The following is a 27,097-nucleotide window of genomic DNA, read 5'->3' as shown; positions in this document are numbered from 1 at the left end:
TCTGGTTTAAGGGGGGGGGGGGGGGGGGGGGGGGGATCTTGATGATAATTTAATTTATGAATGTGCTGAAGTTAAAAAAAACGTAATCTTTCAGGAAAACACACATTAAACTCACGCTGGTCAGTTTTCGTTGCAGCTTTTTTATTGAGTCAAGCCAAAAACAAAGAGAGGGAAATATATTTCTGAGCGTATCTCAGGCACGTTCAAAACAAACAGCTGGACTCTGATCCAACCCAGAAAAGATAAAATACGTTTTCATACATGGAACAAGGAACAAAAATCTCTCTTATACAAACTCCTGGTGAAATACTGCTCAAAGTGCTAGTGCATAAGGAGAAGGACAAAACACTCACACACTTTTTTTTTGTTGTTTTCTTTTTTTTTTTTGGCAATTACAAACGTCACGTCCCATAAATCCCATCAGCCGTCATAAAAAGAAAAGAAAAATTAAACTGACAAAATATTTTTCACATCTTTAAAAAGTATCAAAATATATCAAGTTATGGAGCTTTTTAAAGGCGAGAAGGAGACAGTGATTATTGTCGTGTGGCTGGTTATAAAGTCGTTATAGAATATGATTTAAACATCATGACAGTAAACGGAGAGCAGACTCTGTTCACTGTGATGAAGTGACACAGTGGAAAAGTAAGTAGAGATTTCTCTCAGGCTAACTGACGCTCACACTTTCACCGTTGTTCACTTCCCCATGATTTCCACTGAGCCTAGAAGCTGCTTCATCATCCAGTGTCTCCAGGCTCTGCTGGAGATTCACTAAACAGATGCATCATGGTCTGTCAATCAGTCAGTCAACAACCAGGAGCCCGGCCTTTAATTTACTGATTTAACTTCCTGTATCGCTAACAGCTGAGCTCGTCGGCTTGCTAACTGATACTGGAGCAGATTTCCATGCTTACAACTTCCGGTGTCACTGAGTCACATGTCAGGGTTAAAATCCTGTGGACTGACCACACAACACTGCATACATGAAGTTTCATCTTTTTCAGGCACTTCTGTTTAATAGAAGATCAAAGGTTTCAGGAGAATTTGTTAAACGTCACCATGTTTACAAGATGGAGACTAAAAATCATGTTAACTTCAATAAGACATGAGCACAGCAGATTTTAACTGACAGCAAGCTAGCTAGCTAACTTGTTGACCTATTTTTGGCTTGCTATCATGTTAGCGGCTAGCTCACCATCTGCAAAAGCTGACCAGCTATTCCAGTGAGTCACCTAAACCTCCAGGACCATGTTCAGACAGATCAGTGAGTCACCGCCTGGTACGACTGTGTGCTACAAGTCTGCAGCTACGTTAGCAACTGCACAATTTGTTCAAAGTCTGCAGCTACGTTAGCAACTGCACAATTTGTTCAAAGTCTGCAGCTACGTTAGCAACTGCACAATTTGTTAAAAGTTTGTAGCTACGTTAGCAACTACACGATTTGTTCAAAAGCTGAAAAACTGTAAATACTGTGATTGTACGATTTTTTTGTACCACGAGTGGAGCTAAACACTCAACTCAGCTTTTACCACTCCAAGCTGTACTTTTTCTGTAATTTGTGCTAAATGCTAATATGCAAACAGGAACATGTCAACACGCACTTTACCACATGCTAACACTTCATCATTTCTGGATGTAACCAGGTTCACAGCATGAAACGTGTTACAGATTATTTAACATGTTCAAATTCTAACAATTAGCAGATGAGCATTAACAGGGAAGCTAATATGGAGTCTGTCATTAGTGCTGGAGGTGTGTCGAGGGCGCTAACACCTGGAGGTTTCACTGGATGAATGAAAAAAATGAATAATGATCCAAATCCAAATGTTGTCGACATTGGCAGCCTCCAAGCTCAGACACTAGCATGATGAAAACAGAGACTCATTGTCTTTTACTGAATAAAACTGAAAGTCACTGATTTGATTCTGAGGCTCAAACACTTTCAAACCCTAAAAATACTTTGACGGTTCAACACGGTTGTTTTTCAAACTCCTGAATACTGTGTATTTACTGTGTTTTTACATCTGATGTTGAGATGGAAGCGAGGTCTTCACCCAACAGCCTCAGTGAACAGAGCAGTGACGTTTACAAGGCACATGCGTAGAAAAAGAGTCAAACATTTGGCTTCAGGTTGAAACAGGATGAGAAAAGTCACAGTCTGCGTGGGTTTGTTTCGGCTCTGATTGGTTTGTTGACAGGTTCAGGACGTCCCGGTGTAACCGACTGAATCTACGCTTGAGCAAAAACAACCTTTTAAAGGTCCTAGTTTTCAATCAGAGGGTAGAGATCCTCTAAAACCACCTGAGGTCTGTGGAGGATCTCTTAGATGCTCATTGGCTCCTTGCAGTCCTTCTTACTCCAACCTCCAATCAGCACTAACAAATTAAAAACTAACAGGGTTTGAAGGAACCCGACAGACCTTTACGGATCTAATGATTGCAGTCGTTGGGGAACATTTGAAGCTTTAAGTGTCTGGTGCCTCCAACATAAAGTAGTTCTTTATTAAATTTCTTCACTTTGTGACTGGATTGGTTTGAACCATCAACAGCCTGAAGTGACACGTAAACTCTAAACTCAGTTATGGGAAAACTGGATCAGTAACAGCTTCTCAAATACCGTCCTGATGCTGCTCAGGAGGGAACTCGTCCTCGGAGCCCACGAGAAGATGCTCAGTGTCCGACAGTGAAAGACGGCAAGACAAGCTTTTCAAACTGATGTTCCCTGGGAAAATACAGTAGTCTGGCATCCTCCTCATGAACCACAGGGATGTGGAGTCAGTCTGGTACGAGGACTGGAAGAGTTTGAAACCTCAGCGTTTGGAGGTAAACCACGTTGGCTGCAGAAACAAAAAAGGTTTCTTTCAACACCGGCTCAGAAGATCCAGCTGGACGTCACTATGTCTGATTGTGGTCTCAGGCACTTTGGCGGACAGGTGGATCATAGAACTATACAGTGCGACGCCCCAGTCACGCCAACATTTTATAAAACAAGTAGTGAGTTTGTTCATGAAGAGCTGGACTTCTGTGAACTGTGAACGCTGCAGTGCTAACCGACGAGGGAACAGAGAACCAGAGGAAGGTCTCGTATCAGCCGAGTCACAACATCCTGTTTTATAGTCCTGATGTGGTCGAGTTCAAAACAGACGCGAAGGCATCAGCTAGCCTGTCTGCTAAACGACAGCTGAAGTCAGGTCTGGACGTTGGACCAGTTCAAACCGGTTCAACCATCATCAGTAATCTGTCAGTAAAACAATGAAAACGAAAACCCGGATGAACTGACATCAGATCAGCAGAGCGGATGATCTGAGGTCGAAACTGTTGTCTGGCTCGATACAGTGCGCACACGCACACGCACACACACACACACACACACACACACACACACACGCACGCACACGCACACACACACACACACACACACACACACACACACACAAACACATACACATACACACATACACAGAGGATCCAGCTGCTGCAATGAAACCTCAGGGACTGTGGTGGGTCCAGGATCATGTTACAATAATCAGAGTCTTTAAACCTGGACCCAGAGCAGCAGAGTAAACCGGGTCACTGCAGGTTACCTTGAGTATAATTACAGTCCAACACAGAGTCTGGTGTCTATCTACATGGAGGACTCTGAGGATCCAGAGTCATCTGGGCGCCAGCTCCTGCACCATGGGGGGCAGGTGGATGGTCGGACACGAGTCTCTGTGTCTCAGTTTGAACATCAGCTGCTCTTTTTCCTGAGAAAGCTTCTGGTTCACCGTCGCCTGCCTCTCCAGCGCCACCTTCAGGTCCTGCTGCTCCTTCGACAGTTGCCTGGGAAACAAGGGTTCAAATGATTATTGTTAGGGATCAAAGGGATCCAGTAAAATCAGGTCAAAGTTAATAAGAAGGTGCGGTTCAGGATCTTTAGCAATCAGTATTCAGCACTAAAGTGATTTGGGTTTCGATTCATTTTATCTAAGGTACAATAATTCCTAGTTCCCTTCCAGGAGAGACCAGCATCAGGACTCAGATCCAAAGGTTTAAAGAACAGAAACCGTTTTATCTCGGGTTCGACAGGTTCAGGATTCGTGTTTCTTGTGTTTCAGCAGACGGACAATATCCAGCAGGTGGCGCCACGTTCATGTGTAAAAAATGCTGCAGACTGAGCTTCTGTTAAAACTCTGTTCTGGTCCGGAGTCACGTACTGAATCAGGGTCTGGCAGTTGTCGATCCGGACTCTCAGATCCTCGTTCTGCTGCAGGATGTGGATTATCTGATCCTCCAAAGACAAGTTCTTCTCCACCTGAGAACAGGTGAAGGAGGAGGAGGAGGAGGAGATGAAAACAAAGAGAAGCTGATCACAGACTGTGAACAACAGATCTGACTGAAGTAAAAGTGTAAACGTTCAGCGGAACCAACCAGATCGTCCATCTGCTGCAGCTTCCTGCTCTGGTCCTGCACACGCTCACTCTTCATCTCGATGACGAACAGCAGAGACTCCTGCTCCGACTCCCAGAATGCACCTGGGCTTCCGTGGGCCTGGAGGAAGAGACATGTCAATGTGTGTGTGACATCATCGTCATCAGCTCTGACGTGTTTCAACTGAAGATGGAAAAAAAAAATGACTGAATTCATTCATTTAATTTGGAACCAACATTTAATTTATTTGTGTTTAATTTGCTTCTTATAATTAAAAACATTTCAGAGGAAAAAATTAAATTTTTATGAGTTTGAATATAAATCTTTTTATAAAATAATCTCTATCAATTGTGTTTAACTCCCTTCCTTCCTTTCTTTTGTTGTTGAACTGTTGTATTAACGTCTTTTGTTGTTTGTTTGTTGTTTGATCTTAACAACTAAAATATAATAGGCTCTAATAAACAGGTGTAACATGACGAGGACCTTTCTGAATAATGACAACTTTTAATAGTGTAAACACGTTTTATCGACAACAAGAAGTTTCTGGATTTTAATTGACAATTAATTGAATTTTATTTATCTTTACTTATTTGAAGCTGTTTTACTGTTTTGTCCTTTTATTCTATGATTATTTTCTGGATTGTTTTCCTTTTATTTCTACTTTTATTTCTGGTTTTACTCACTTTAATACACGTGCTGTTTTAGTATTTTATTATTTTATTTTTATCACGATCATTTTCTTTGCTTTGAGTTTTTCTGAATCAAGGTATCAAGTTATTAATTAGCCTGAAATTTAAACCTGTTAAGAAGCTTATTACAGTTAATTAAAGTTGATTACTGAACCAGGCGAGATGTGAACGCCTGACACACACCTGGATGTTTCTCTGCAGGTCTTTCTTGAACGTGGACTCCTGGACTCTCTTCTTCAGCTCGTTGTAAACCTGCAGCTCCGACGTCAGCTGATCCACTTCAGCCTGCAGCCACAGCAGAGGGCGAAAACCACCACATGAACACTGAGTCATGTGACTGACACACACACACACACACACACACACACACACACACACACACACACACACACACACACACACACACACGTTCTCACCGTAAGGACGCCCTCAGCTGCGCGGAACGTCTCCGTCAGTTGATTTTTCTCTTCTTCGTGGGTTTTCTGCAGCCCTGCAGGAAACGACACAAACACACACTTTAACAATGAGTCTCACACACACACACACACACACACACACACACACACACAACACACACACACACACACACACACACACACACAGTCATAGTTACATATATAAACATTAACTTAATCTTCGTATGTGTTGTGAATTGTTTTCATTTTATTCTACAGGATATCATATATTAACAGCTGATAATAAACTGAGTCAGAGCTTCTCAAAGACTGAGGGCGTCCCGGTCACGTGACCCCCTGCTGGAACCAGCTGGAACCAGCTGGAACCAGCTGGAACCAGCTCGATGGAGATCAAGTCTGAGGTCCAGAAGTCAAAATTATCTCTGACCTCTGTGTTTATACCGTTTTCTTTTTAAGCTTTTTACTTCTATTTTTATTTCTTCTTTTATTCCTGTTGCTGTGATAATGTGTTTTCTCTGCCCTATGTCTTTAACCACATTTAGGCTCATTCACCTCATCATCTCCTTTTCATAACAGTGTAAGAACGAGTAATATGCCCCCCCCCCCCAGTCACTGAGGCCCCCCCCGAATCTGTTTGGAAGTCAAACTGAAGATCTTCTTTACAACCAGAAAACACAGACAGAGAAAACCAGCAGTTTGTCCTGAGGGTGGCGCCAGAGTGCAGGTCATCTAAACCCCCCCCCCCACCACAGCTCCCTGTTTGACATCAACATGAACTGAAGTTTCATCAACTGGTGAGAAGTTTAGGAAAGTTTTAGTTTGTTCATAGTTCCTGTTGAAATGAACAAGCGTCAGTTTATTAGGGACACGCAGCTACAGCTGAAGCATCCAGTCAGAGATGTTGCTGACGCTGATTGTAGCTGCAGTCTGTGATGCTGCTCACATCTGCTCATGTACTTAAGGTGGACTGAGTGACCTCCTTAAGAAAAGTTCACTGTCCAGACTTGATTCGACTTTCATCAGGCTCAGCTCTGCTATAATTAGCCTGTTAGCTCCATGGCTACACGCTAATTATAGAAAACCTGGACGTGCGTCCGACACGCTGAGATGTTCACTGTCGACACGACGTCACATGAATTCATGTGTTCACGATGAAACACGAGGAAAATAAAACTTCATGTGCTCGAATGAAATCCACGTGTCTTTTATGCAACAGCTCGTGTGTGAAGATCTGAACATCATGTGAAATGTGTTGAACACATTCATACGTGAATACGTGATGGAAACATGTGCAGCGTGTTACCGTCCACGTGTCTCTCGTGCTCCTCAGTCGCACTTTTACTTTTCTGTTCGTGCAGGACGTTTAAATCGGCCGTCGTCTCCGTTTTCACCTGAAAATCACATCACAACAAAATGAAGAAGAAGCGCTGACGACTCTGGAGTGTTAACAGCAGCTAAAACTCTGATTACTGTAATTACTTAATCACCTGAGCATCAATAAAAACCTGAAGTTAAAATGTAAAAAGAAAGAAAAACTTTCAAACACGGAGTTTATTGAGAAAACAAAGAAAAAAACTGTGTAACTGAAATCAGAAGCTGTGACTCAGTAACTTCCTTTAAATCTCTTAAATAAAACAAGAATAGAAACAGACTCTAGAATAAATAAGATAAATTAGATAAATTAGAAATACTATACGATAACATGCAAATGAAAAGTAGGAATTTCTGTAAATGTGCAAATATAAAAATAAATATTAAGAATTTAGTGATTGTAAATATAAAAATATAAATATTTATATTGTTTTATCCCAAATTATTGTTTTTACATATTTTATTGACTCTTCAATTACTGTCAGATGTTTTTTATGCTGTTATTATTATTATTATTATTATTATTATTATTATTATTATTATGATTATTATTATGATTATTATTATGTGTCTGGATCAGGTTCATATAAATATAAAGATGACTGTGTCTTTGCTGGATCTTGTTCCTGAACCTTCAGTCTTCTTCTTCTCACCTTGTCCAGGATGCTGAGGACGAGGGCGCACACATCTTCGTCGGCGTGGTCTTTGAGAAGCTCCGCCCTCTCTGGGTTCCCATTGGCCGAGAGCACTTCCTTCAAAGTCCTCAGCTGCCACTCGAAGCGCTCCAGCTGCTTCTCCAGACACACGTCCTGCTCACCTGACGTTCGTTTACCTGCAGACAGACCAATCAGAGATCAGACAGCACAGGTGAGTTCTCTTCTTTATGTAAGCGTAGAACCAAAACAAAACTCCTTTAAAAAACATAAATAAACAAATAATTCAAATATAATTCTATATCCTTATTGTTTGTTGTCTCTCATGACGTGAGCGCAGACACTTCTTCTTCTTGGACGGTAAGTTTGTTTTATCATGTATTTAACTCATCTCAGGCGCAAACTAGTGGCACAACTCAGTACTACAGCAAAGTGCACTTACACCACATCCTCATCCTCTGCAGCGTCTGCTAATAGATCTTTAATCAATCAGATTATTGACGGTTATTACCAATACTTGATTAATCATTGACAGCTCTATATCTCATCATGGATTTCATATTAAAAGTTGATGTTTGAGTGACGGACGTCGAAGGGTTAACACAAAACTTCACAGAGATATGATGTCATCATCATGGAAATTTGAAAAACAGACATACAACAATCTCTCTCTGTCTCTCACACTCGCACACACACACACACGCGCATGCACGCACGCACGCACACACACACACCTGAATTTGCAGATCAACGTTCAGGAAGTTTTTCTGACTAATTTAATATCAGCCTGTCAGTTACATCATCGACATGTAGACACACACACACACACACACACACACACACACACACACACACACACACACACACACACACACACACACACACACACACACACACACACACACACACACACACACACACACTTTCAATGACGTCTTCAGTGTGGATGGACCAGATGTCTTCAGGCTTCAATCTTAAAAACATCTCAAACTTTCTACTTTAGGAAACATGTTAGAAAACATCCTGAACTAAACAACTAAAGTCAAAGGTTTAAAATGTGTGTATGTGATGTAACACGGTAAAAAAATGTTTCATATTTACAGAAGAACTGATGTTTTCTTTTCTCATAACGTCAGTTCATATTGAGGAGAAGCAGGTTTGAACGTGTCTCTGGTGAAATGATTTTAAACAAAGAGCAGATTTAGTTTTATTCAGCTGATATTTGACTGTTGAGACACAGAGCTTTGTCTCTCAGGGAGGAGACGTGTGATCGTCATGAGGAACAAACAGAGAATGAGGTGATAAATGAATTTGTTTTATTAGTGATACCTGCGAAGAAAACACTTCTACGCTTTGATAAAAATGTTTAAGGGCAGTCAAACATGTAAATATATTTATTGTCGGACCCTGTGAAGACACATAACTGTTCCTCAGACTGAAAACATGAAGGGACCCGGGATTGTTCCATGAGGAACTCCAAAATAAAAGTTAATTTAACTCTTTAACCATCGGGGACACAACCTGCAGATATCAGAGAAGAAGAAGCTCACCGAGTGTTTTTAAAAGAAAGATAAAAACTTTAGCTTTTAAAGCCTTTAACCAGCTCGGAAATCCTTTGCTCAGCACTAAATGCTGCTGTGTTGATGTCTTACTGATTTTATGCTTTCTATGTGATCATTTTTTTAATTATCTATTATTTCATTTATTATTTTATTAATATTCCATCTAATTCTACATTGTTTTTAGGGTTATGTTTTTCATTTTACATCCATGTTTTTATGTTCATTTTATGTCTTTTCATGTGATGCATTTTTCATTCCTTTGTTGTAAAGCACTTTGTGTTACATTTCTTGTATGAAAGGTGCTATATTTATTTCTATTTATTTTAAGAACCAAAAACCATCTCAGTGTAGTTTTACATCTCCTCTCTCAGGCTTCTCTCTGCAGCTGTAGTAACAACAGGTCGGTGAGCCAATCAGAAGAGAGGAGGCTCTGAGCCTCTCTTCTGATTGGCTGACTGTTTTCTGAGTGATCCAATAAAAATATAGCAGATTTCAGGTAAAAACACTCAGAGAAACCAAATCCTGCAAGGTTTGGATGGTGGGTCCAGGTGGGCGGGGCTTGGTGACTGCTTTGTTGTGACATCACAAAGTTCCAGAAGTCCTGACGGCTGGTTTTAAGGCTCAGTTTCTGAATACAGGCTGTGTGCATTTCTCTGTGGACTGAGGCTTTGATACTTTCACAGTATTAATATAGAAGCTAGAGCTGATCTATAATCACACTACACATGGACACAGACCTTTAGACTGGGGGAGACCTTTAAATCTAAAGAAGTGATGTGTATTAGGGATGAACTGGATTGAAGAAGGGACGGATATTAAATCTCAATACTTCATCAAAGAGTCCATTGTGGAAAGTTGGCGCTGAATGTCTGGACTGATTCATAATCTCATTTGCTTTTTCTCTGATCAGATATTTCTTTATTTAAATCTCAATTTTGCTCATTTTAGTTCTTCTGTGCTTCTTCTGTTAAATAAAAAAAAAGAATTCTTTGTAGAGAAATTTAATTTATTAGAGAGTCTGGAAACTAAATCCAAACTCAGATATTAAATCAACAAGTTTGAAAAGCTATAGAACAGGAAGTGGATTTTCTCAGTATTCTTTATTTTCCAGGTCGAGCTCCGTGAGTCACGGAGAGATGACGACAGTGTGTTCGTACCTTCCTGCTGTGAACGAGTGGTTTCTGCTCGTAAATAGCAGGAAGTGAACGCTCAGCGCAGCGAGTCATGAGTCTGACCCTCACACTGAAGATTCATTCAAACACTTCTGACACAGTCTAAACTCCTCTTCCTCTGTGTCTTCTTCTGCTCCCTCCTCTACCTGTCTCCTCTCTCTCTCATTGGTTCTCTCCTGGGTGAGGTCACACTTTGGTAATTGTCATGTTTTGTTCTGGGAAACTCTGGAGCTGCAGCCGATAAACACTGTCACTTCTTATTTAATCACATTCATTTTTCCTGCCAGCTGATCTGAATCTTTGTGGATTGTTTTTAACTGCCAGGTGTTTTCACCTGATTACAGGCTGATGTCAGAGTCACTACATGTCTTCGCTGGTCACGACATATAACATATATTTACCATATAGGCTTCTAACTGTAGAAATACCTGACGAGATGTTGGAGAGCAGGTTTTATGTTCATGCTTTCATCTTACAGTAAATATCTGTATATAAACGGACAGAGGAGAGTGTTGATGGAACATCATCTGAGGCTAAATAATAAACTGACAGTTTGAAACAGATTTATAAATGAGTGGTGGTGTGGAGGAACAAAGATTTAGCATCATCGCAGCTGCATGGAAAACACTGAGACCAAGTGAAACGACAGCTGATTGAAGATGCTAATTCTGCTAACCGTTCTGAAAAGATGCTAAATGCTAAATCAAACTACAAGTTGAAGTTGAGTGGTTGTGACGTTGAAGTCATGTGACCGTGTTGTAGCTGGTTTATAGCCAAACATCAGCTTTTTACTTCTGCTGATTGTATTGAGGCTCCAAACATCTTAAAGTGATGTTCATTAGTGAAGATGATCCTGCTGAACTAAACCTGTCAGGATCAAAAACTGTTTTTATTTTCTCTAATAATCCAAAACACAATGGAGAAATCCCATTGGCTGTTTGTGGAGGGAGCCAGGGTGATGCTAACTTCAGGGGTGGACTACAAAAATACATCGTCCCTGCGACACTGTATATGTGAGCAGCAGAAAAAGATGTTAATATTCACATTAGTCATGTTAGCAGCTGTATGGACCAACATCTGTCTCGTCTTGGTTCAAGACAAGAAAACAGGAAGTGAGAGTAACGAGGCTGAGAACAGTCGGAGGAGGAAACCCAGAGTCAAATAGAGATATGTTTATAAGCCACTCACCTCCTTCATCTCGGCGGCTCTTGTCTTTCTGAGTCTTCTCTCCCTTCTTGCCTTTGCTTTTCTTCTGATGACGACAGGAAGAGAAGAAGAAGAAGAAGTTTCAGTGACGGCCTCAACAAACAAAGAACAGACTGATCTGAAGAGTCTGACAGGTTTGTTTTCAAACCAGTGATGGACTTAAGTAGTACGACAAAGTATTAGGGCCACGCTGAGGTAAAAAAAGGAATCTGAAATTTATTCAATAAATATTTCAAGAATAAAGTCATAATATTATGAGAATTAAAAATGTAAAATTTCAAGAGAAAAAAAATGTATTATGACTTTTTTGTAAAATTTACAACTTTGCTCTTGTAATAATGTGACTTTTTTCTTGAAATATGATTTTATTCTCAAAATGTCTGATTTTTTCCTTAATTTGTCCCTAATATTTGTCATAAAGCAGAAATATCAACGATCAATATCAAATGAAAACATCCTCCAGCTCGTGATTGTCTGATACAACCTGCATGAGTTTAATGATCGGACACCTCTCAGGTTAAAGTCACGTTTACTACTTGGTTAAAATGAGATGAGGACGATTATTCCAATTCATTTGATTAATCTGAAATTTAACTGTTTCATGATTTTATAAAATAGATATTTACTTTATGTATCTCCTGGGGGAAATTCAGGAATAATAATGAATAAATAATAAATAACAAAATGTACACTGTGAAACTCACAGACAGTAACAGGCGATAGCTGTTGTCAGTCTGTCACGTGCTGACTGACAAACCACTCTGCTCATTGATCTGCAATCGATCGTCCGTGACCTTGGTAACAAGGCGTCAAAGCCTCCACAGTCTAATGAGCAGCGGTGGATTCCAGTCTGTCCGACCTGCCGGGTTCAGCAGCGAACGAACTAACGAAGCGTCTGTCACACTGATGTTCAGACACAAGCAGCAGCAGATGAGTTTAGTCTCTGCAGCTGTTTGACACGACGTGTTTGTTAGAACTTGAATAGTGACGACAGGTTTTCAGGTGGTTCAGCTCTTTAATTATTCAACTGTAACTCACATTAGGTTAAAAAAAAAAAAAACAGTAAGTTTCAGTTTTTGCTTTGGAGGCGGAGCCTGTGGAGCCATAACAACAGCACCCTACTTCCTCCTTTATTTTTGATATTCTCATTGACGAGTGAGGTCACTAGAGGTCGCTGTCACGGAAACTTAAACACTTTCTATGAGCTCGAACAAAATAATTATTCTGACGGTTTTCTGGTTGCAGATTTTCATTTTCATTGACACATTTACATAAAAGTTTTTAAAGAAGCGGCGTCACAACTAAAACCACTGAGCAGAGATGATGTCACTCAAACATCTGCTCTGATCCAGAGTTTAGCTTCACCTTTAAACACCTGGAGACTGAAGATCCTCCTTTTCTCCACAATTCAAAAAAGTAAGGAGGAATAAAAATTTCTCAAATATTAAATCAGAAAACTTGTTAAAGAATGAATGAGCTAAAAAATCTGATCACAGTTAACGCAGAAAAATATGAGTTTGTTTTATTAATGAAAATCAAGAAATTGTGGTTTCAGCTGGGGATTTGTTTCTTCACTGTTTTTGTAAATGTCCCACGTAGATACAGAAAAAGTTTATTTAAGCAAACCACATTTAAACCATATATAAAACACATTTCTAATATTATTTCATGACATAATTCTCAAACATTTTCTTCTCTATCTAAAGGTCAACATCCTCCGCTCTGTCCTCCGCCTCAGTTCAAACCTTTTTTGGTCGGTTTTATTTTTAAAATCAGATCAGGGTGAAGGGACAGAAAATATTTGTTTTCTGAGCTCACACTTCAGAGTCTGGTTCATAACAATCCTGATCACATCCCGTCTGCCGGGGACATGAAGCAGGGCATTCTGGGAGGTGGCGGGACGCCCCCTCAGCGGCCGAGTCCCGCTCCAGGTCTGGCGTTAAACTGGATCAGTGGGTTAGTTATGAAATCTGACTCTGACCTGCCAGTTTCCCGCTCATTAGTGTCCACATGAGCGACGCTGCTGCTCTCCCTCTTTTCTTCCTGCGTTACGTAAGTTCAGCTGCAGCTCTGACTCCGGACAACAGGACGACTGTTTGTTCACAACCAGTCGAGCTTCCTCTTCCTCACACCTGCACTCACCTCCTGACGAGGACACGCTCCGTCTCACTGCGCATTTTAAACCAATCAACTGTCAGAAGAAAAGTCCACGGTGACGTTTTCAGACACAAAAGATTCTGTTCAACAACCTCAGAGTTTACAGCAAATTTAAAGGAATTATTCTCATTAATAATGATAATAATAATAATAATACATTTTATTCATATGTAAAACACCCAGAGATGATTTACATGAGTTTAAATAAGACTTAAAAAAACTAAAAATATACAACACAACATTATTACAAATTAAAAGTTGAGTTTTGAGTCTGGATTTGAACATGGACTGATCGGTGTATTAGATATTGATTGATTTTTTGTGCACAAATGGCTTCAAGTACCAACTGTACGTTCAGACAGGAAGTCGTTTATTTTCTATGTCGTCTGACACGAGCAGCAGCTGAAGGGAAGTTCAACCCACAGACTCTGAGCGGAGGTCAGTGATGACAGGAAGTGATCAGATCATCCTGCGCTGATTCTTTATATTATTGATTTATCTGGATACACTGGTGAGTTTTTAAAGCCTGGAGTTAAATAAAATCTGATGACGACACATCAGAACATTTCTTCTTTTTCATCAGTCGACATGTTTATATTCACACCAAGAAAGAGACGGACGCGTTCACTGTCTCTGGAGTTCGGATCATTCAAACAAAAATCATGATTATTTGGGAAATTGATTTACATCCAATCCAGCTCAGGGTACACACACACACACACACACACACACACACACACACACACACACACACACACACACACACACACACGTTGTCATAGCTCAAGCACACTGCAGCTGAAAGATCACACTCCAGGCCACGTTGTATGTGCACAGACAATACACACTGACTGAAATGCTTACTGTATTGCCTCACACACACTCGTTGCTCAAGCAGTGAGGCCAAACAATCACACCCTAAAACACTGCTACACACACACACACACACACACACACACACACACACTGTATAAACACTTGTAAACTCTGCTCTGCAAACTGGACACCGACTTTATTTAAAGTGGGAGCAGAAACAATAAATCTCGGTGGTTTAAACACGTCTCTGGGTTCAGGAGGAGACGTGGAGCTGGAGCTCAGCAGCGTGTCGCCGTGCGTTTCACAGCTCAGTGTGAGGAGGAGGAGGAGGAGGAGGAGGAGGAGGAGGAGGAGGAGGAGGAGGAGGAGCAGCATATGTTCCTTCAGGCGTCGCGGGGCCCTCGCTTTTAAAACGGCCATAAATCAGAGCGCGGCGTCTCCTCTGTTTGTACAACTCTCCACCTTCTAGAAAAACCTGCATCAACGTCTCATTCCACCGTGAGGACGGCTCAGAGAGCACATCCACTTTCTGCAGATGTTCCACAGGTGAACATAAATCATCTCATTGGCCGGTTTAAACCTCGTGGGAGGAGCCAAAGAGCAGCAGGTTTCCTCGAGGTTGAGAGAATAAAAGTCGAAGAAAAGCCGCGGGTCCCTGGTGCTGCAGATGAAGCACATGAGAAGTCAGATGGTGTCCGACCGCAGGGCACCACACCTGAAACAGGATGTGACATCACACCGAGGTCTCTGTGTGATAACGTACGCCACAGGATGATGACACATCACTGGATGGGACGACTGCTTCATTTCCAAACACAGTGCTTCAGCGATTGACACATTCACACGGTTTAATCTGAACAAAGGCGACCTCTGACCTCTGACCTGTGAGTCTTTTCCTCCGAAACAGGAAACGCCTCCTTCACTTCCTCTACAGAGTCAGAGACGACAGTGATGCTGATGTGACACTTTAACTCAGATGGAGATCTTCAGCCTGCATCTGTTCACATCTGGTTTACAGCTGATTGATTATGGTAAACATCACAATCAGGATCATTTTGATCAATACTGAGATCAGGATTGTTTTACACCATCACTCATTGACTTTGGAAACTCCACACATTTATTAAACTTTTTAACTGTGGACTCTCTCGAACTTTTAATTAATTCAACAGAAAAACTAATTTAAAAAATGAAATAAATAAATATATAATATCTAAATATATACGACAAAAAATGTATAAAAATAAATAAATAAGATGAACTACAACACATCGACACTGGCAGCAGTGAAACGTAACAGGGTTAACGGGGGGGAGAAACAGAATGCAGCGCAATAATCGCTTTATCGATTATCTTGTTTTCATGATCGTCAGAATCAAACATAGATTTAAATCATCCAGCTCCATCTGTGTTCAGTGTTTCATGGATCAGACACCTTCACTGGATCATCGTGACACTGAAGAAACTTCACACCAAGATCGTCCTCAGGAAGGATTCATGGATGTTTATTCTCCTTAAAGAGAGTCTGTGTGTTCACATTTAACAGAGTGATTCTGAGGTCAAAGGTCAGAGTATCTGCTGGTCAACTTTTAATTTTGGGAATACGATCAGTGCTGCAGCAGCTGTTTCCAGTCTGTTGTCCTGCAGCCTGTGTGTCAGATGCTGCTCCACCATGTTGGTAACAAACATGTCTGTGCACAGCAGTAATCACTGTTTTCCTCCTCTGGAAAACCACAACAGAACACAGCGGTCTGAGAAACGCTGCAGCGGGAATCAAAGCTCACGTCTTTTTTTTCCTCTTCAGATTTTAAGAGCTGGTCCTGCAAGAAGACAAACACACCTCTGTCTCCTGTGTCTCCAGCTGGACTCTCAGCCACATGATAAAATGCTGCCGAGTGTTTGAATGTTCCTGGATGAGACTTCACGTCCTGTGAAGACTCTCCTGAACCGGGTTAGACTCGCTCCCGGAGACGGACTCGTCTGACGTGTCAAATGTCTCACGTTCGAGCAGCAGACAGAGACCTGAGCTCGTCCAACAGGATCCACTTTAACACCTGTCGCTCATCACACAGCGGTTTGAGAGTCGAGTCATTAACTGTTCTCTGAGGGGAAAAACAACTCGTCATGTGGCGCCGTGTTCATGAGGAAAAACTATCAAACGCACTGTGACGTCGTTATAAACACGAGCAGCTACTGAAGTTTTACATTCACTTTATTCACGTTTCCTTTGAAGAGTTACAGTCTGAGAAAAACTCATGAGGTCAGAGCCAGAGGACGAGAGCAGCAGGAAAACATCTATTAAAAATAAATATATAAATGTGATGTTTCTGACCAATGTTTTGATTTAAATCACAGCTGTTTCTTGTCTTGTCTTAACTGGGACGTGTTTCTAAACGAGGAGGAAAAAATATGAAGAAAAAAAAACTTAATGTAATTCAATAATTCAAGATGGATATAAATTATTGATTTAACCAAAAGCAAAGGGACATGTTTATTATTTGAAGAATTTTGTGTCATTAATTTATTACAGATATTTTTTTACAGCTTCAAAAGAGAGAAAGAGCTGATCAATTAGTTGATGCAACTATTTAATAACTGAATTATCGTTTCATTTACTTTTCAAGCAGAAATAATAAAAAATATTCCAGCTGCTTGAATGTGAATTTCTATCACAGTAAACTCAATATTTTGAATTTCAGAATGTGGGAAACCATTTTATAAACCAAACAAATTATTGATTAATTAAGAAAATAAATAGCAGATGAATCAATAATGAAAATACTTAGTTGCAGCCCTACAATAATATATTGGACAATATTTTTCTAAACCAACTCAAATATTTTTTAAGGATCTATAAATTTGTTCTTTAAAACACCAACTTTTGACAAATCAACATGTGAGGAGGAGGAGCTTCAGAAACTTCAGACAACAAGCAAACAAAGACTTCACTGTTTTAACTGATCAACTCGAGTCTCTGCCAGAACGTCTGGTCCTCATCAGGTTTACAGCTGACTCAAACATGTTCTGAGTCATGACGGGGTCTGAGACTGAAACAAGAGTCACAGCAACAACATTCACAACAACAGAGTCACAGCAACTACAGAGTCACAGCAACAACATCCACAACTACAGAGTCACAACAACAACAGAGTCACAGCAACTACAGAGTCACAGCAACAACAACAACAGAGTCACAGCAACTACAGAGTCACAAAACTACAGAGTCACAACAACAACAGGGTCACAACAACTACAGGGTCACAGCAACAACAACAACAGAGTCACAGCAACTACAGAGTCACAAAACTACAGAGTCACAACAACAACAGGGTCACAACAACAGAGTCACAGCAACAACAACAACAGAGTCACAGCAACTACAGAGTCACAAAACTACAGTCACAAAACTACAGAGTCACAAAACTACAGAGTCACAGCAACTACAGAGTCACAAAACTACAGAGTCACAGCAACAACAGAGTCACAGCAACTACAGAGTCACAGCAACAACAGAGTCACAAAACTACAGAGTCACAGCAACTACAGAGTCACAGCAACAACAGAGTCACAGCAACAACAGGGTCACAGCAACAACAGAGTCACAGCAACAACAGTCACAACAACAGAGTCACAGCAACAACAACAGAGTCACAGCAACTACAGTCACAAAACTACAGAGTCACAGCAACTACAGAGTCACAATAACTACAGAGTCACAATAACTACAGAGTCACAGCAACAACAGAGTCACAGCAACAACAACAGTCACAAAACTACAGAGTCACAGCAACAACAACAACAGAGTCACAGCAACTACTGAGTCACAGTAACTACAGAGTCACAACAACAACAGAGTCACAGCAACTACAGAGTCACAGCAACAACAACAGTCACAACAACAACAGAGTCACAGCAACAACAGAGTCACAGCAACTACAGAGTCACAGCAACTACAGACTCACAACAACAACAGAGTCACAGCAACTACAGAGTCACAGCAACAACAGAGTCACAGCAACTACAGAGTCACAGCAACTACAGAGTTACAGCAACTACAGACTCACAACAACAACAGAGTCACAGCAACTACAGACTCACAACAACAACAGAGTCACAGCAACTACAGAGTCACAGCAACAACAACAACAGTCACAACAACAACAGAGTCACAGCAACTACAGAGTCACAGCAACAACAGAGTCACAGCAACTACAGAGTCACAGCAACTACAGAGTCACAACAACAACAGTCACAGCAACAACAACAACAGTCACAACAACAACAGTCACAAAACTACAGAGTCACAGCAACAACAACAGAGTCACAGCAACTACTGAGTCACAGTAACTACAGAGTCACAGCAACTACAGAGTCACAGCAACAACAACAGTCACAACAACAACAGAGTCACAGCAACAACAACAGTCACAACAACAGAGTCACAGCAACTACAGAGTCACAGCAACTACAGAGTCACAGCAACAACAACAGTCACAACAACAGAGTCACAGCAACTACAGAGTCACAACAACTACAGAGTCACAACTACAGAGTCACAACTACAGAGTCACAGCAACAACAACAGTCACAACAACAACAGAGTCACAGCAACTACAGAGTCACAACAACTACAGAGTCACAACTACAGAGTCACAGCAACAACAACAGTCACAACAACAACAGAGTCACAGCAACTACAGAGTCACAACAACTACAGAGTCACAACTACAGAGTCACAACTACAGAGTCACAGCAACAACAACAGTCACAACAACAGAGTCACAGCAACTACAGAGTCACAGCAACAACAGAGTCACAACCACAGAGTCACAGCAACAACAGAGTCACCTCAGAGTCTGTTCACTGGTCATGTTGAGGTTTTTCTATTTTTCTCAGTAACTGAATCTCTGTGTGTTTTGAACTGATGGTCGACATTTGAAGACGTGGTCTTACAAACTGAAGATAGATGAATCATTGTGTTGAACATCCAGCTCTAAACTGGAGGAATGAATCTGTACAAACACACAGAGACTGTTTTTCTCTCAGGTCTCCCCTCCAGGTCTGACTCACACTTGTCTGCTGCTCTGATGGACTCTGAGGTTACAGTTTTCCAGACTTTACAACATGGATACCTCACAGAAAACGTGGGTGTCAGGAAGATGTTTTCAAAATAGGAGTTGGCCAGACTTAAAGCAAAAAACCTCATTAACTGAAAGGACTTCAGTTTCTGCTGCTCAGTGTGAACTCTGACCTTTGGCTCCGTTCACACTGCAGCTGAAACTACAACATCACTCCTTCTTCAGAAGTTCACCTCATTTTCCATTTAAAGATCCATCCAGTGCAGAAACTTAAAAAGAAACAGGAAGTACCAACGTTCCTCGAGCGAGAGGAACTGAAAATGAAAAAATAGAGAATGAGAAGTTCTCATGACCAATGAGCTGCAGAACTAAACTCATATCCTACATAACTGTCCAACAATAACCCTCATCTGCTCATGTTCCTTCAGACCAATCAGTTTAAACTACTGAGCTGATGTGGATAAAAGTTTAAGTAGAAGAAAGTAGAGCTGCACTTTTAATCGAAATATAATCTAAATCACAGGAGCTGCAACTGAGAAGTTGTGACTTTACATTTCACAGACTAAATGATGAATCCAGAGAGATCAATAATCAAAATGATCGTTAGTAGGTTTGTTAATGCCGTTTAGAGAAGCTGTTTGGCTGCAGTGAAGAGTCGACTGTTGATGAGGAAGCTGTGACACCAACAGGCTGACGTGGACACAGCAGAGTACAGTTAACAAAGGATCAGATTTTAATTTTGCTTTAATTAAAAGGTTCTCTCTATGTTTTCTCTGCTGCTGAACCTGGTTTCTTGTCAGCAGCAGGTGGAGGTGATTGTCTCCTGACAAGAGCTTCAGACAACTTTGTCTTTTTAGAGGTTATAATACGTCGTCTGAGCAGCTACATCTTCAGGACAGACTGGACGCTACAATGGGGAAACAGGCCGGGGCTAGCTGGTTAGCATGCTAACTTCAGTAGAAGACAAGACGTGACAGAAACAAGAGTTTACACTGGTGTTAGTTTCCACCTCTGGAGACAGATGTTGGTGAGTAAAAGAATGAAGTTTTACGCCGAACTCACGTTTCTTCTAAACTGGTACATAAACAGCTGCTAATTCTAACGCTAGCTATGTAGCACTAGCAAAAACCGATAAAAACAAACAAACTGATATCAGTGATGTTGCTAGGTACGTCCTGCGTCCCTGACGCGATGCAGTAAATAAACTCATGTTTCCACTGCTCGATGCTGTTCACTCATGTCCACAATGTTTAAACGTCTAGTGACGTGTTGTAATGAAATAAATAAAACATAATCCGGAGCTTAACAAGCTGCTTACAATACACCACAAACATATCTGCATCACTTTATGTTTCTCAACAGACTTTCCACTGCGTTGAGTTTCATGTGTGTGCTAAAAGTTTCACAGTGATTGACTCAGTTCATTTGATTTAGTTGATGTTCAGACAAGAAGATTTTGGTGACAATTTATCTGTTGACTCTTTCATGGTGATGACAATGTTTTGTTTATGTGTTAAAATCAGCACTTTTATGGATTATTTATTTTGGCGCTACAGACACCATTTTGTTTTCATTTGAATTTTAGTAATTTATTTTGGTGCTATTTATGTTGCTACAAAAATGCTATTTTATTTGAATTTTATATGTCATGCCGCTGTGACAGATTTGGAATCTTATTTGTTTAATTTCAGATACATTTTGAACATACATGAATATATCTGTTAATTATAACCATATGATACCAACATCAAAAGGAGTTTAACACTACAATTTAAGAAATAGAAGAATATAAGAAATAAAAAAATTTTTATTTGGGACCCACTGAATTTCCCAGGGACCCACTCAAATCACCACCTGTGGGTCCCGGGGACTCACTGCATTGAAAACCTATCAACATCACTGTGATATGATCAATTAAAATATGGCCGATTGGCCCCGATACCAATTCTATGATCAGCTCAGAACTAAAAATCAGCTTCAATAAAAACTCACTTGAAGAAATAACAGGAAGTGGTTCTGGGCGAGTGAAGGAAGCTGAAATGAAACTCACATAAAAACACTACTGGTTGATGGTAGTACAGGGGTTTTATTGTGTGTGTGTGTGTGTTTGTAAATACACACACACACACACACACACACACACACACACACACATACACACACTTAGTCACTCTGTTGATAAATGAGGCCTCAGGTTCCTCAGTTGTGACATAGACACCTAAACACTTGACCTGTTGCAGCTCCTCCTCGTCAGATCCAGACTCTGGTGGTTCCTGATCAGGCCTGAGCCACCTGCAGAGATCCTGAGGCTTCATGTGACGTCTTCTCTCAACAGCTACAGTCAGAATTTATCTACATCACCATAGCAAAGGGAAAATATTACAAGCTGCAATGACTCCACCGTCAGGATGTGAGTCAGAGACCAAGACCGGGCCGGAGGTCTCAGCTCACCCTGGACCTGAGAGGTGTGGCCACACAAACAGATGAACAGACACGGAGGACACGGTCACCTCTCGACCTCCCACAGGGTCCCGACCCCCGTGTTGAAGACCGTCGCTCTGAAGCACGAGGAAACTTTCCCTCCTCTTCCTCCCTCAGCTGCGGTTTTGTAGTTGGACTTTATTGTGCAGCTGCTGCATCGTGAACTTTACCCCAAATATACAAGATCACAGTGACGTCACCAACAGAGCCGGAGACCAGCTCCACGTCACAACCTCCTGACCTCTGATAACCTATCCACTAATTGATCATTACTGAACTGATCAGTAAAACGACATCGCTACGTGTACCTTTGATTTCACAGGAACTGACGCAGGTTCAGTCTGATCCTCCACATAAAGTGGTTTAACGTACATCAGGCAACAGGTTCAGAGCTCGACAGGTGAGTTACTACACAGTGAAGAGTCGAAGCTGCAGCAGCGATTCCGACACACACACACACACACACACACACACACACACACACACACACACACACACACACACACACACACGCACACACGCACACACGTCTAAAGTTTAAAATGTGTGAAAACAATCGAGTCCAGGTGATTTCAGCAGAGAGCTGAGTCCACAGTCAAACACCTGGATGACATCACAACAGGTAAATCTTCGCAGCAGCATTCAGGTTGGAGACGCAAATAAAGGGGCAATTTAGAGTCACCAATGAATGTATTTTTGTGGGAGGAAACATGCAACCTCTACACCCAGATTCAAACCCAGAACCTTGTTGCTCTGAGGCGTCAGTGCCGACCACTGCTCCACCGTGTCGGGTCTCACAGCTGACGACGTAGATCAGGGGAGGAGGAGGAGGAGGAGGAGGAAGCTGCTGAGAGCTCAGAGACAGGACTGTGTTTCTGCTGCAGGGAAGGTTCCTGAGAAATCTGTGTTTAAATAAACCAGAAGTATTTGAATCATTCAACAGCTGTTGAAGCAGATGTTTCACTGTGTTGTTTTCTAGTTTGTTTATTCAGGCATCTTGTTAAACTGAGTCTTCACTATGTTACAAACAAATGTCCAGCAGGTGAGCACAGGTGAATGAAAGCAGGATTAAAGCGATCATTCACCACACTGCCTCCTCCTCCTCCTCCTCCTCCTCCTCCTCCAGCAGCTCAGACTCTGAGCCTCTCTGACCAAGCTGTTTCTATTCTGAGCTAATCAAAGCTTTACTGGGTCTCAGGTTATGTAACAGTCTCTAGAACTGGTCTGCTTCTGTTCTGGTTCTGTGGTGAAACAACCCGGTCTGAGGATCAATTACTGAGCTGCTCCTCTGAATATTTGGATTCATTCATGTTTCAGCAGAGAGATTATGATTAATAAGAATCAATATTTCTGTAGAAACTCATTTTCTCTTAAGACGTCATCACATGCTTTGTCACAACCCAGAAATATTCAGTTTACAGAAAAGTAAGAGCAAGAAAAATCTCTTCATTTTCTTTTGATCGCTAAACCTGTGTCACATGTGAGCACATGAGCTGAGAAACAGATGAATGTGCAGCATAAATCCATCACCAGCAGCAGACTCAGTTTTCTAACACCTGGTTTTCACCTGCTGCAGAACAGAACAGCAAAAAGGTTCAGGCAGAGAAACCAACAGTCACATACCAGCCTATCAGATCCCTTGGTAATGGAGCTACGAGTGGAAAACAGCCAATCATTTCACAGGTGTGTTGTTGAAGAGCGGTGAATCCAACAAAGTTACTCTTCCACCCTCTGGATAAACAACAGGTCGTCAGTCACGACCAACATCTGCTGCATCTCAAGAACTGAGGCGGTGAGTCACAGTCTCACCTGGCGTCTGTTCATACGACAGGTAGATGATATAAAGAGCTTCATTCCAGCAGCATCACTCACATGAATAAACTGTAGTAACACTGCATAGAGGCAATCTATATTAACTTATCTATGTTCACTTCGTGCACGTGGTGTTGTCTGTGCTGTGTGTTAAAACTCTTTTTACTGCAGACTGAATCCACAGGTACAAACTACAGTAACCTAACCTAACCAGTCAGTCAGCACCAGCTGTTATTTCAATGTGGCAGATGCACATTTAACCAACATTTAATATCTGCTGCTGCTCAGCTGAAGGTGATCTACATTAATTATGGCCGTACAGTTTCAACAGAGTTCACCTGAAACTCTGACTTTTACCTATTTTTACTTTCACTTACTGACAAACGATGAAAGCTGGATCAATAAAAATGGATTCAATAACAGATTCTACATAATTTATATTTGACAAATTGCTATTAAACTCGAAGAGGCCCGGGGGCCTCGGTTAGGAAACCCCTGACCCACATGAAACCTCGGCTGCTCCGTCACTTTCTATCAATAACTGGAGGAAGACAGCAGCTGCCAAACTCCAGATACTTTATATTCTCAGCAGAAGAGACTCGCAGCCGTGAGTACTGCAGTACAGATACTACAAACCACTGCACAACAACAGGAAGATTACTGCAAGATGACTGTGATGTCATACAAACAGTAAGGTCACTAGTTATATATTTTACAGTTAAAGTGCTGGTTTCATGGAGATTAAAGGACTGGAACTGACTCATACTGCTGGGATGTTAACAGAAATGTCAGTACAAGTTCCCTATTGAAAAGTATTACAGAACACCATGTAATACAGCAAGGTCACTGTGAAGTCACATAGGAACTTACTAATGGAATATCATGACAATATAGACACATTTAGGTGATAAAAACAGCACAAAGCGCCATAAAATCACTGTAGATGTCTTTTATCTCAAAGAGGGATTAACCTTAAAACTAAAACATTTAAAGATGATCTTTAAAAAAAAAAAACAGCACCGTGGGAAAAACCGCCTGAAATTCAAACACGATGCGAGATTAGAAACAGATGTTGAGAAACGACACAAAGTTACGTTCTGCGGGATTTTCTTTGGCGCCAGCTCGACACCTGCATCACCGCTGTACCCGGTACAAACTCTGTACTGAAGCAGTCCGGACTCCGGAGCACACGGTCCATTATCCGGAGCTCATTCCCCGCACGTTTCGCGGCCGTGCAGCAGCAGCAGCCGCCGGCCGCCTGCTAATGAACCTCCTCCCCCCGAAACAAAGTCAACTTCTACCGAGACTCCGCTGGTTTCCGCCCGGGTCCCTCACCTTGCTGTGGCTGCAGCCCATTCCTCCTCCTCCGAGCTCTGCTGTCGGTGTGAAGCGGCTCAGACTCTCCGCTCGTCTTCCTCTCCTTCTTCTTCTTCTTCCCTCTGTTGACAACTTTCAAACACTCCGGAAAAAACTCCTGTGAACGCACCGCTACAGCCGCCGGCCACGGGGGACGGGGCTTATCTGTGCTGCGTTCAAGGACTCTTGGTAGACTCGTCACTATAACATTTCTTTATTTTAACTTTCTCTATCAGAGGTAAGAAGGAACAGGATAGGCTGAAGAGGAGTTTTATGATAAAATATATGATAACCACCAAATAAAAATATGTTGTCATGAGTCGAGCACATTAATAAATCATTAAAATTCAAACCGGCACCAGAGTTACAGCGACAAATACTCAGATTTGTATAGTCCCATATTTCATGAAGGCAGCACCATGTTAAACTTTGACATGCGCAGTAATGGGTCTATTGTCTGTGATTTAAACTGTTACCGTAATGTTGAGAGAAGCTGTGAAGTCATCAGTGGCTGAAAATTTAAAAAACTTTAAAAACTTTAAATGCCGTCAAAAACTCTCCGCGTGTCACAGTGTTTCTGACCACAGACAGTTTGTTTATCCAGAGAACGTTCCTGATTGGTCCTTATATTATACACGATGAGCCTAAATGCTGCTTGATGTGGTTTATTTCTATAGATTTCACTTTGATGTCATTTCTTCCTCTTGATTTAAAGAGAAACAACGTAGCCTGTTGGCGCACAGACGAACAGGGGCACCATGGGTAATAAATGTTTTCATCATGTAGTTCTTGTGATCACACAGTGTAAGTATTTGTGTGATTTCGACATCACGAACGTATTTTGTTGACAACATAAAACCCCGCCCTCCTTAGTTACCGTTGTTAAGTTAGTAGCTGCGTTCTAGAACACTCACCGTCACAGTCCGCAGCGGGAACAGCAGCAGATTTTTCATATTTGAAACAATGTGTCTTTGGTTTCAGACAGAAGAAGCTGCAGCTGACGTCACAGTCTCCAGTCTGTGATGTTGAGTAAATGTATTTATGTGCTGTTTTATATGGAGGCCGTAAACAGTCAGTTCTTTGTGATCATGTTGTAATAACTCCACGTGTTGCTGTGATCAGTGTGTTGATCTGCAGGTGAAGGTTCAGGAGGGTGTGTGTGTGTGTGTGTGTGTGTGTGTTTTGTGTGTGTGTGTTTGTGCGCGTGTGTTTCTTCTTCACCAGCCTCCGTGTGAATCGTCCCATGAGATTTCTGATATCATCACATTTTTAACAGCTGATGTCACAGCTCAGGGTGTGTGTGTGTGTGTGTGTGTGTGTGTGTGTGTGTGTGTGTGTGTGTGTGTGTGTGTGTGATATGTAAATACAATAACTCATATTCATTTCTCTCGTATGTTATTAATTGAATCTGAACAGATAAAGACAGGCCTGACAGCAGGGACAGATGATGAGACAATGGACCTCTGAGCACAGACTGTAAAACACCTCCCACATGGAACCAGCCCCCAGACTGAAATGTGGTTGCGTTGTTTTGAAATAGTTTAGTGTGACTTTGTCTTTACTGTTGTCTTTTGTCTCTGTGGTGATTTTGTGTCTTTATGACTTTCAGACGAGACATATTAATAGTCCCTCCATACAGATGCTCAGACCCCCCTGGCCCTTTGTGCCCCTGTGTCTGTGCATGGGGCTGTTTATTGATCTGTGATAGAAAGTCAGTTTAAATGAGTCTAAATTCAAAATGGCGGCTGCAGATTTATTGTTTATTGCCTGTTGAGCTCAGCAGGTTTCTGGATTTTCCTCCTCCTGTTTCTGGGTGTTTATATGAGCAAAACCTAAAGCTCATAAGACACAGAGAGAGAGAGAGAGAGAGAGAGAGAGAGAGAGAGAGAGAGAGGCTGCACCACAGATGTTGTAATCCT

General features: G+C 41.4%; 1 protein-coding gene across 1 annotated transcript; it reads right to left on the bottom strand.

The window, feature by feature from the left end:
• Window positions 1-120: 120 nt before the first annotated feature.
• ccdc69 (coiled-coil domain containing 69) lies at window positions 121-25,316 on the bottom strand. Its single transcript, XM_056383320.1, has 9 exons — window positions 25,158-25,316; window positions 11,461-11,524; window positions 7,539-7,717; window positions 6,818-6,905; window positions 5,515-5,588; window positions 5,282-5,383; window positions 4,410-4,529; window positions 4,196-4,293; window positions 121-3,821 (listed from the first exon to the last, which is right to left on the bottom strand). The coding sequence occupies exons 1-9, from the start codon at window positions 25,176-25,178 to the stop codon at window positions 3,653-3,655; spliced, it is 915 nt and encodes a 304-aa protein (XP_056239295.1). The 5' UTR covers window positions 25,179-25,316; the 3' UTR covers window positions 121-3,652.
• Between the last annotated feature and the right edge of the window lie 1,781 nt (window positions 25,317-27,097).

This window comes from Seriola aureovittata, chromosome 8 (assembly GCF_021018895.1).
Source record: "Seriola aureovittata isolate HTS-2021-v1 ecotype China chromosome 8, ASM2101889v1, whole genome shotgun sequence".
Taxonomy (NCBI): domain Eukaryota; kingdom Metazoa; phylum Chordata; class Actinopteri; order Carangiformes; family Carangidae; genus Seriola; species Seriola aureovittata.
Note: the sequence above shows the minus strand (reverse complement) of the source record. Positions and strands in the feature narration are given on the sequence as shown.

Coding starts and splice junctions, on each gene's coding strand:
- ccdc69 (XM_056383320.1), bottom strand. CDS start 25,178: ATGGGCTGCAGCCACAGCAAG. Junction 5,589..6,817: donor GCACGAGAGACACGTGGACG/GTAACACGCTGC, acceptor CGTTTCCTGCAG/GGCTGCAGAAAACCCACGAA. Junction 4,294..4,409: donor TGCAGCAGATGGACGATCTG/GTTGGTTCCGCT, acceptor ACCTGTTCTCAG/GTGGAGAAGAACTTGTCTTT.